The sequence below is a fragment of the Anarrhichthys ocellatus genome, unplaced genomic scaffold, assembly GCF_004355925.1.
Source record: "Anarrhichthys ocellatus isolate YVR2014 unplaced genomic scaffold, GSC_Weel_1.0 scaffold58, whole genome shotgun sequence".
Classification (NCBI taxonomy): Eukaryota; Metazoa; Chordata; class Actinopteri; order Perciformes; family Anarhichadidae; genus Anarrhichthys; species Anarrhichthys ocellatus.
Window position 1 is genome coordinate 2,379,030 of NW_022280088.1, and position 12,131 is coordinate 2,391,160.

The following is a 12,131-nucleotide window of genomic DNA, read 5'->3' on the forward strand; positions in this document are numbered from 1 at the left end:
GGCATTTAGTTTAAAAGTTATAGTTTCACATACCAGAGAGTGCAAAGACCCAGTGAAAGGTGAAATACCGCAATCATCACTACCCAGCAAACTTAGAAGCCAGAAGAAATTTAGACGAATGAGTAACACTTTGAGAAGCAGAGACACACCTGGATCGGGTTGCACTAGCTGTTCAATCCACGATCAAGTTTATGCATGGAGTCCTTTCTCAGTTCTTAATAACTTCTAGCTCGCTATGTGATGTGTGAATTTCTTGCTTGGAAACAAATGTAGCGCTACTATAGCATGTAAACAGGAAGTCACTGTAGCATCACAACATAACGTAACTTCCGAAAGTTACAGCTTTAGGGTTGCAAACAATATATATGATTTAACTTCTAGCCCTTTGTAAATGGAGGTATGACTCTGTTTTATTCATTTGTACATACATAAAGAAAAAATTACATTTCAGAGTGAGAAATGTCTAATTATGCTCACTTAGTACAAAAGTTACAAAAATTGAGTGGCCTAACATTTTGTAATTTGAGGTATGTAAGTTCATTTTTAATTTTAATTCTGATGTTACTTTCGTCTCACTCCAAGGGTGTCAAATACCCGTATCAAATATACGATGCTTGGAAAGTAGCCCTCGGCGTCTTGAAACCAGTGCACAAGACGCCCTTTAGCAATGTCTGAGACGCAGCAGGCTTTCATCTAACTCCAGTATAATCATTAGATGCTGAGAGCAACAGATGTAGTAGTAAGTGCGTGAGAGTCCTCTAATGGAGGGAGGGGTTGTAGATTGGGTCAAACAAACACAGGTTTCACACAGGCGTACTGTGTGAAACCAGAAATTTAGTTATTTTTTAATGATGACATTATGTCATGTGACGCTACGTCATTGATTCAGATGATATTATGTGACAGATTTGACTTTATGAAGAGCTGGTGCAACCGGCTCCTTCTGTAATTTGGATGTATCAGAAATCTAAATCGTTAAACGATGACATGGCATTATTTCACTTGGCACGAGTTTCTTTATTGCTTTCCTATTTAGTTTTTTATTAATTTATTTTTACAGGACAGTAAAATATAATTAATTCGATGTCTTTGCTGTCATCACCGTGTTCCCAGGCAGTTACAAGAGGGAGGCTCACTCCCTCCGGTCTCTCAGTCCCTTATCGCTCAGCACAGACACAGCACTGTACTCGGAGAGGACCCATCCCATGATGATGTATGGGACCTGTCAGTGCCCCTGGGGAGAATCTGTGCAAAAGTTGCTGTAGGGCCTAGCCATGGCAACCTCAAGAGTTGACTTGTCACAACAACGGGCCACCTCTAACTTCTTTTCCATTGTGCACTAGAAGAAACTGATTTTTACAGACGTGGCTTGAGAGTCACAGAAGATTATATGTTATTTAGAAGACACTGGGCAATTGTACTGCTTTGTGATCGTTGTGATTATTCTACTGTTTGTCCGATAGCCCAGCGAGCAAGGGAAATCACAACTGCCATTATTTCTGTCTGGAAATAGGAAACTAAACATCTAGCCACTCAGCAGGAGAAATCTATATTCTTTTTAAACCAGCATATACATTATCTGCCACTTTAAACCCAAGCTCTCAATCTCCCCTGCCTCCCATTGTGCTTTTGCTTTCAACAACCATGTTTGGTATTTTCTATTATTTTTGGACTTCAGCGTACAGCCCACTTCCTGTGTCTCCCACAATCCCAGCAAAACACTTGCCGATATAAAAGAAGCGTTTCATTGTTTTATAGCAGAACCATAGTTGTCCTTCCTGAAGTACAGCAGTTAAACAGAATGACAGCACATTGACAAATGGTGTATGGCTGGGATAAAGGACTAATGGTGTGAGGTATTGGAGCTCAGCGCTAACTTTAAGCACCTGCTCCGAGGCCTTGCATTGAGCGTCAACCCCGTGGAGTGAGGAATTGAATCAATTAAAGTAGAAGCAAGTTAGAGCTGACGAACCACTCTCCCCATTCACTTGTTCCATGAACCATAGCGAGGTAGAAACAGAAACTGGAAATAAGTAACCTGGTTCAGTTGGCCTTTTGGGATATTTTAAAGGGCTGATTTTATTCAAAGAATCTAAAGAGCTTACCATGCAAATTAAGTCCAGTGACACTGTAAAGAGACAACACACTCTGTCTCTGCGAAGCTGTATTCTAATACAAGCGTGCTATCATGCTTACAGTAACAAGTATTACATGCTGATTTTACATTCTTGTTTAAATATTTGCCAGTTTCACCTTTGTAGACTGTTAGCATGCTAACATCTGCTTATTAGCGCTAAACACAAACTACAGCTATGGTCGTTAGTTGCCGGTCGTAAACCAAAGTTTTGGGGAAATTGAGAGTTTGACCGAATTTATTACATTTGGTTACCAATTTGAAACAGTTTTCTTGGTAATCCATCCAGAAGCCAACCTGCTGGTGGCACTAGAGGAACAGTTAAGGGATCACAAAGTCAGAAGGACTCATCCTTTATGTAATATGAATGTCTGTACAAAATATTATTGCAATATATCCAATAATTGTTGAGATATTTCAGTCTTGACCAAAGTTGTGGACTGACTGACATTGCCGATCCGCTAGTGTGGTTAAAAAAGATCTGCTGGTGTTTTCCTACCTCTCAGCCAGTGCATGCTGAGATAGATAGAGATGGAGTAAACCTTATTGGATAGATAAGTATAACAAATTCATGCATGCCTGTGTGCATGTGCATGCATCATAGAGTTAGTTTCATTGAATGGCTCCTTATAAAAACTATCTTTGTATCCTTTAAATGCAAGTCTTTAAATCTTTGCTTGATCTTGTTCGGGATTTAGCTGTTATTGTCGCTAAAAGAAAGAGCTTGTGGTTCTGAGACTTGACGGATATCCTCCAGAACTTTATTTACCTCTTCAATAAACAGTTCCTGTATTCATTGTCCGTCCTTGTTTCAGGAACACATGATCCTCTGTCGCTTCGCAGACCAAACTGCCGTCCAGCTCCATCCTGAAAGGCGACTCATCGGTAATCTTCCCCTTGTGGCTGAACACTCACTCAATTCTTGTATTCTACTGTATTCCACTGTATTCTATTAACAGTCCATGAACAGTAATCTTAGTACAAGGTCATGTGGTGTTTTCTGAGATTTTTTAAACTCTGACCTAACTCCACTGCTCTACTTTTCCATAAGGTCTAGACTTTTGAGATAGGTAAAAAATGCTAATGCAGGGATATCTTCAGTGAGAAAAAAAAGCAGTTGCCATATCTGCGTTGTCTGATTCAGAGGGAAGTGTTTTGTCAGACTGAAACCTTCAGGCCTGTGCTGGAGCTTCACTGTACAGTGTTTCATTATGCGTGGGAACACTCTTTACCCTGATAGTTCTCCAGCTTATCAAAGCTTCTCTCTGAATCCGAGGAGGCTCCCCAATGCCGCGTCAGTCTGAAGCCCTTTCATATGTACCTGACACCACCTGTCACAGCCTTTCTGCTCTATATCAGTTAACAGGGCTCAACCTCTCCCACTAACATTTTCTAACCATGTTTGATCCCATCTCTCCAGAGCCTGCCAGCGTGACTGTGCCCATCTAGACAGCATGACAGACCCAAGCTCACATTTACTGTGTCTGCCACCTGCTACCTAACTGCCTAATACATTTGAAGTCTGTTTAAAGGAAATCCTAAGAGAAAGTGGGATTATCAGTTGTTGTTGTTGTTGATGAATAAGGGGCTTCCGAAGGGTATTGGATACGCGTGCATACTGGGAACCTAGAGGAAATGGACAAAATAACAGGAATACCTACAATATGCAAACCAATATAGTAGCACTATAATGATTGCCATCTTCAAATGTTACCCAGATATACCCATTGTTATTACCAAGCTATTGCCTGTTATTACTTCAGTAATTACATGGTATTACAGAATTATAACCTATATTATTTCACTATTGCCATGTTATTTTGAAGCTGTAACATAAAATGCCACAACATTTATTTTTTTATTCTTAAATATCCGTATTGTGTCTGCTTAAATACCCAATATTGGTAGGCTTAACTTGTTACGTTCTTGTAACCGTAACTTTTAAGGATGTTCTTTGTGGTGCTGTCATTATGGATTGCCTCGCATTGTAAAATAAAAGGCATTCCTGTTCATTTTGTCTGTTCCTGTAAGTATACACACAAAGAAAACAATCAAGTGTAACAAATTGTCCCTTTCTCTATTAAGAACTGGTTTATTTTATTTGTTTGTACCACTGCAGGTAAACAGTGTATGGGCCTCGTAGACTTGGACCGCTCGTGGGTAGCAGAGACTCATGGCTACTCTGTGCAGGTGATGACTATGGAGCCTGAAAGCTGTTCACCGAAAAACAACATGCTGGTGGGAAGGCTGCCGCACAAGAGTGGACTGGAAGTTAGTGCTAGACAACAGGAAGCACTGGAGCATAATTAGGACTGCAAGAACCGGTGTGGTGGATTTGATAAAGTACCCAGCCTCTGTGGCTCCTGGCTGTGTCATCATGGTGCTGAGAATACAACTTTGTTTTTTAACCACCCTCAACGTTTTCTTTTTCTTTATTTTTTTTACAAGCCTAGGAAAATAAATGAGATGTTTGCTCTTTATTTCTAGACTAACTCAAAATCTCTTTCCGAGTGAAGGTAAAGGCAATAGTGCTGTGTTTTCTGATGTGATAAACTGAATTACTCCTCTCCCTTGTGAAAAACACTGAATTATTGGACACTTGGTTGTAGTAAAAGCTTGAACCAACTGCTCCATTACGTTTGTGTCTTTGCCTAAAATGTGTGATCAAGCTGTCAGCGTAAACAGAAGCAGCAGGAATTACACATCCACATTGTGAATTAAGCACACCATACTTTCCACATGCTGTTTTGGCAAATAGTCTGTATGCGGCCCTTCTGTGATGGAACCGAGTCATCTCCCTCTGTTGCCAGGTATTAACAGAAGGGGGAGAAATTCAGCGGTAAAAAGTCATCTGCACTTAAAGATCAGATGGGGAATCATCATTATCGACCACTCCTGTGTGCGTGATTGTGAAGGACTGGCAGAGAGAGAGAGAGAGAGAGGAATATAGAAAGAGAGATATTGGATTTAAACTCGTCACATCAGGTAACATTTAGCATTTGTCGAATAGAAACTGATTATTCCTCATAAAGATTGAATGTGAATATGGTATGCATGCAGTAATATGTTCAGCAGCAATGAATATTTTATGATGCTGGCAAAAAAGGTCAGTGTGCTTGATTACATGCATACTATTCAGATCCCAGTTGAAAATCACACAATACGCTCCTTATTTTCAAATGTGCATACTTAAGGCATACTGTAGCCCCTTAAGCTTTCCTTCTTTCAGGTGAAATCAGTCATCTGTTTCAATGAAAAATCCTGTGTTGTCACCTTTTGTCAGTGTTTTGCAGCTGCTTCAGACATCAGGGGAGGTAGCCTTATAGAGCCAGTTCTCCTGCTCACACTGAAGGGATAGATGAGAGGAGGTCCAGGCTTTTCCAGCGTCAAGCTCATCTGAATTCAGTCAGCAGACTCAATCTATCCTGAGGTGAATGGCCAGACACAGCTCCTGCAAAGGACTGAAATGATTTCAAAAGGAGACGCCTGACTCCCTGTTCATGTTTGTGGCTCTGCACAAGTGCACATTACAGAAATTCACATATGCACAAAAGAGGAGAGAGTTGGTCTCACTACTTAAAGCTTGCATGATAGATAGAATATCGAGGTGTGAAGAGGGTTGATTCAACTGAAACAGGCTGGAAGGTGACAAAAAACAGATTCTTTGTTTAGACAAAAATACTTAAGATATCTGAACTTATTTCTATGCAAATGCAGAGTGTTTCTTCACTAATGGTCAGCCTTGTGATGCCTTTCTATGAGCTGGATGTATTTTACTATTGTGTATTAACTGATTGGTATCAATAAAAAAAGTTGACAAGATGTGAGCTGTACCTGAATCTAATTCGTTTTTGTGGAGCAAAAGAAGCGTGTAACTGAACGAAACCCTACATGATACTAGAGTCATTTTTATCAGCGAGTAGTCTTTATGTATATGCTGATAATCAGCTTTGAAATAATCACGGATTGACACTTTGATGTTGAATCTTTTCAGCAGATGCTCTCTTCAACATTTATGTAAGTTTTCAAAAGCAGCTCTGAACTGGACAATTTGTCGCTGCAGCAAACCTGAAATAAAGGCGTTTTCATTGTTTTATTAACCTCAGTTATTACATGTAATTAAAACTCAGTTCGTTGCTCCATTTTTGGTATGAATTTTCCATTCATACGAAATGTGTTTTGTTTCACTTGTATATTTTTTCTTATAAACAACCTTGGGCATAATTATAGAAGTCAGGAATAACAACTAACTAGAAAATTTCGCAAGAAATTTTGACAGTGTGGCTTCTACTGCCCGAAGACGTCGCAATATATAGCTACACACGCGATGTTACCGGTAGTATCGTTGAGGTTCGATTGAGATATCGCTTTTCTCTTTTCTGCATTTTAGATTCATACTCTTGGATTCAATCTTGTATTTGTGATGGACAGTCCACAAATGGCTCCCGTTTGGACAAGTTTGGATTTGGCCATTTGTTCATCAATTGGGTGAAAACCCTTTACCATAAACCCAGAGCCAAAATGACCACAAATGGACAGACTTCGACAGCATTTCCCTTGAGTAGATCGAGTCGACAGGGCTGCCCTCTGTCTCCAGGACTCTTTGTCCTGGCTATTGAACCACTTGCTGAAGCAATTAGACGGGATCCAGATATAAAGGGGTTCAGAGTGGACCAAATAAATCATAAAATTAATCTCCTGGCAGATGATGTAATTTTGTATCCAACAGACCTGGTTAACTCTCTCAATAAATTACAGATGCTACTAAACACCTATGGTGCTATTTCAGAATACAAGGTCAATCTGGAAAAAAGTGAAATTATTCCACTCACGAACTTCGATCACACTGAATACCAACAAACAACCCCATTTAAGTGGCTCCCGAATATTAAATATCTAGGAATAATTATAGATAATGATCTTAAAAATTTGTACAAACTTAATTACCTCCCATTGCTGAGTAAAATCGAGGACGACCTACACAGATGGATGAATCTACCCATTACTCTAATTGGTCGAATAAACTGTGAAAATGAATATTCTCCCGAGGTTGCAGTATCTTTTCCAGTCCTTATCCATTGCATTACCTCAAACCATTTTTAAAACCCTCAACAAACACATTAGGCAGGTTTTATGGAACTGTAAAATGCCAAGGGTGTCAATGGAAAAATTAACATGGGATTATAGTCGAGGAGGTTTTCGACTACCCAATTTGAAGAAATATTATTTAGCAGCCCAGATGCGATATATTTTGTCATTTTTTGACGGTGATACTGCCCCCTCTTGGATACAAATTGCACTTTATCCTCTGAAAGAAGAAACCTCCAGTGATTTTATTTATAAATGGAACTCCAAAACCATATCCAAGAGGACAGACAATCCTATTTTGAAACATTTTATTAAAATATGGTATGAAGTTCACAAAACCCTTGGACTAAATATGAGACTATCACCAAAAACACCTCTAATACAAAATTAACTTGTGCCCATGACTCTAAGTAACAAGATTCTGGAGACTTGGCATGACAGATGAATCCAGCATCTCGAAGATTGCTTTGATAAAGGACTCCTCATGTCTTTTGAAGAACTGAAGAGAAAATATGATTTGCCCAGTAGAACTTTCTTTTGTTACCTCCAGTTAAGATCCTTTTTGAGAACCAACCTGGGCCCTGGAATGACTCTACCTGTGTTAACTAACGTGGAAAAATTGCTTCATCAGGGAAATGTGTACAAATTTATTTCTAAAATGTACTCCATGTTGCTGAATGAGGGCCCAAAACCAGGATTACACAGATCCAGGATGAGATGGTAATCAGACTTGAACATAACAATTGATGAAGAACTCTGGTCAGATTTGTGCAAGAACAGTTTGTCAGCAACAGTTAATGCCAATTGTCAGAAATGTGTTTCAGATGTGGTATAGAGGTCGGCTCCTTCCTACACTGTACCTGGCTTTGCACAAAGGTGAGGTCCTTTTGGTATGACTTTTGTAATATAATAACTAAGATCACAGGGGTTACCTTTCCATTAGATCCTGAGCTATGTTTACTGGGAAACTTCACAGCTCTCAACAGGTCTTTAACGAAGCTCCAAATTAAACTTACAGAAATTGCTTCATGTGTGGCCAGGAAATGTATTGCAATGACGTGGAAGTCTAATTCTCCCACTCTCATCGACAAATGGTCTGTGGAAATGAACAGTTGTATTCCTCTTGAAAAGATCACATATAGTCTCAGAAAAAGATATCATTCATTTTTGAAAATCTGGCAGCCTTATTTGGAGTACATGGGTACAACACTAACAGTACCATAGGACTGTAACCATTTAGAGCTCTGATTTACAATATACACTGTCATTGCAGTCTCTTTGTGCTGTGTCACTTTATGCACCAACCTTTTTTGTTTTTTGTTTTGTTTGGGTGGGGGAATTATTTATTTACTTTATTTATTTACTTAATTTTATTTCATCTATTTGTGTTTTTTTTTTTTTTCTTAACTTGTTATGTAATGTTTTGTAATGTTTAATGTACTGTGTTCTGTACACTCAAAAAAATAATTCATTGGATGAACTCAATTAAATTGTGGGCAGGTTTTCCATCCAATAAATATAGTTAAACCTAACTTAAACTAAAAACATCCATGTAATATAATTGAATTGAGTTAGTCCGACTCAATTTTATCAAATACAGCCTAAATAAAAAAATACCATTGATGAAATGAAATTGATTTATGTTAGTTCAACTCAATTTAATCAAATACAGCCTAAATAAAAAATACCATGAATGAAATGAAATTGATTTATGGTAGTCCAACTCAATATAGTATAATTAATTGGAAATGAATTAATCAGGTAAAAAACTTTTTTTTATTTGATCCCCAATTAAGGCACACATGAGACAAAACCTAGTTCAAGTGTTTTTATTGAAAATGCTTAAATACATTAAATTTGGTAAAAATCTGACCATCCATGATACTAGAGCCTGCATTTCATTTTTTAAATATATATATATTTTTTTACAAAAACACTGATCAGAAAAGGATAGCAACAAAAACTCCAAAAGGAACTATACAGTGCATCTTTCATCGTTTTTAAATGTTAAAATATTAAAACAGTAGTCCTGTAACACAACTCCACAACTCCACAACTGGTGAAAAATAAATACCAAGCTATCCCAAATCCCTTGGCGCCACAAACAACAAAGACGCCATGAGGGTGGAGGCTATGCACTGCTCTCCAAACAGGGAATATCATTGCACTGCAGTGTAGTCATTCACCATAAGCTATCATTTCCAAAAAGCACAAAAATTCCTGCTATAGATATGTACAACCACTATTGCAAGTGCTAAATTCCCACTACTTTGGTTTGTCAAGAGCAATACAGCTTTGTTTTCTTTCCTACCAGTACAGATGGTAGTACAAAAGGACTCCTTTACACTGAAGAATAGCCTATGATGTATTATCATGTGCAGAAACAGGCAACTTGGACCACTTTTGGGCTACAAAAGTAAAATCACAAAACATCCACAAACTAAAACTTATAGATTATAAATAACAAGGATACCCATAGTCAATGGAAGTTACAGCGTATTGAACCATGTTAGGGTCCATTTCAACTCGAGTAGAGTCATACAATCAGACAATGAGGAAAATGGACGTGCAAGTTGACATTAGAGAGTAGTCACACTCGAGTTAGGATGTGATTTGGGCAAAACTTTCTGTGCGTAAACACTCAACCAAGCTTGCAGTGACATGTAAAAGTTCCGTAATTTACAGTCTCTGGCTTGCGTCTGTGCAGCTTAGTCAATTTTTTCAAAATGTCAGAACCAAGAAAACATCCATGAGGTCATGGATTGTCATTGACTGGGCGGAAGATGAAAGGAGAAAACATCCAAAAGATCTGACAAGGTTCTTTGGCTTTGTCACTTGGTGTTCACCTCTTGTGTAAACATCTAGATTTTCAGCTCCTGTATCTTAGAATTCAGCTTGTGCCCATCCACATTCATTATGAGCTTCTGGAGAAGCTCAAAGATGTACTTGAGGTTGTCTGGAAAGCTTAGATTAAGGGCATAAATGAACCCAAAGCATGATGAACGCCATGATGACACCGTCTACGTTGTTCAGGACTTTAATGCAGTTGATCACAAGTCCCACGTCCTCTGGCTCCCCATCTCCTTCTCTTTGGATCATGTAAATCCTCATGACAGTGAATGCGATGTCCCTCTCTGCATCCTCAGCGGCAGAAGCCTGACAACAACACAACTTGAACTCGCAGCTCAGTGCCGCAAATCCGAAGTTGAGCGAGATGGAGTCTCCTCTAAAACAGAAAGAGGCTGAGAAGAATGTGGGAAGGGTTTCCTATCTAGTCGAAAAAGTCAACGCTGCCCTGAGAAGGTTAGAGAGTAAATTCCAGGAGACAGAGGAGGAGCTGAAGGCTCTATTTGATGGAAGGCAGACGTTTCTGGCCCAGGCAGCGATCCATAAAAAAGAGATTGTTCAGTTCATGGCCGACCGTCTCCAGTGGGAGGAGGAGAAAGCCTCCCTGCTGCAGGAGAACAGAGACTCCTCTGTGGCTCGGCTCAACCATCAGAAAGAGGAGGCCAAACTTCAGGAGGACCTCCTTGCTGTGGAGGCTGAGCTGCAGGAGACCAAAGTCTCCTTTGTGGGTCAACTAAACCAGCAGAAGATGGAGAATCAAAAACTCCAGAATGTTCTGAAGGAGACCGAGGAGGAGCTGAAGACTCAAGTTGATCAAAGGCAGAGGGTCAAGATTTACCACCTGGAAGAGATGGAAAATTCCAGAAGCACGTTTCTGGCCCAGGAGGCGATCCATAAAAAAGAGATGGATCAGTTAATGGCCGACCGTCTCCAGTGGGAGGAGAAAGCCTCCCTGCTGCAGGAGAACAGAGACTCATCTGTGGCTCGGCTCAACCATCAGAAAGAGCAGGCCAACCTTCAGGAGGACCTCCAAGCTGCGGTGGCTGAGCTGCAGGAGACCAAAGTCTCCTTTGTGGGTCAACTAAACCAGCAGAAGATGGAGAATCAAAAACTCCAGAATGTTCTGAAGGAGAAAGAGGAGAAGCTGAAGACTCAAGTTCATCAAAGGTGGAGGGCCATATTTTACCACATGGAAGAGATGAAACAGTCCAGAAGCATGTTTCAGGCCCAGGCAGCGATCCATAAAAAAGAGGCTGATCAGGTCATGGCCGATCGTCTCCAGTGGGAGGAGGAGAAAGCCTCCCTGCTGCAGGAGAAGAGAGACTCCTCTGTGGCTCGGCTCAACCATCAGAAAGAGGAGGTCGACCACTTTGCGGCTGCACTGAGGAATGCCGAGCAGCAATTTGAGGGTTTTCGAGAGTGGAGGGAGGAAAAGTCGCCCCTCACTCGGGCCGCGGAGGAGCTCAAGCAGACGCTGCAGAAGAAAGAGCAGGACGCCATCCTCGCTGTGAAGACCCAGCTGGAGGATCTGCAGAGAAAGGTCGCTGAAAAGAAAAAGAACAAGTGGTACAGGTTCCCTGGTAGTCTGTTCACTCCGCGTTGAACTGCAGCTAACCCGCTAACTGATTAGTTCAGCCTGCTGCTGGCAATGAGGCTGACAGTGGGAGGCACAGACACACCACCGGATGACCGGTTTTCACCCAGCTTGGCTGTCAGAGGGGTAATACTCCCCCTGGCTGATCTTGGTTGGTAGGTAAGTAAGTAAGTAAATAAGTAAGTAAGCAAGTAGCAAAAGTTCAATCACCGGCACAGGCAGTTTTACTGCCTTTGTGCCACAAAGCCAGACTGAATCAATCTGAACCAATTTAACTTACTGTTAATACTCGATGCTGATTAGACATGTCATGTAGAGGGTGTTGCTGGTTCAAAAAAAACATTAATAGCCCAGGTAGGGTTTGCATAATGATACATAAAGTTCTGAGCCTTATGGTGCAGGACCTGATGAAGCTGTCCACGAGCCTTGTGGTGCAGGACCTGATGAAGCTGTCCCCGAGCCTTGTGG

General features: G+C 40.4%; 1 protein-coding gene across 3 annotated transcripts in view; it reads left to right on the forward strand.

Moving 5' to 3' along the window:
- The window catches only part of gstcd (glutathione S-transferase, C-terminal domain containing), a 49,108-nt gene extending 43,152 nt beyond the window's left edge, over positions 1-5,956 (forward strand). Inside the window, exons 11-12 of one of the 3 annotated variants that reach the window (XR_004213621.1) lie at positions 1,114-3,019; positions 4,254-4,281. Coding sequence is in view for 1 of the 3 variants with exons in the window: in XM_031871411.1 (XP_031727271.1) it covers positions 2,950-3,019; positions 4,254-4,444 (261 nt within the window). In the remaining 2 variants the exon portion in view is untranslated. Of the gene's footprint in view, positions 1-1,113; positions 3,020-4,253 lie in introns of all 3 variants that reach the window. The other 2 variants (XR_004213622.1, XM_031871411.1) reach the window with 2 other exon arrangements.
- Positions 5,957-12,131: the final 6,175 nt, after the last annotated feature.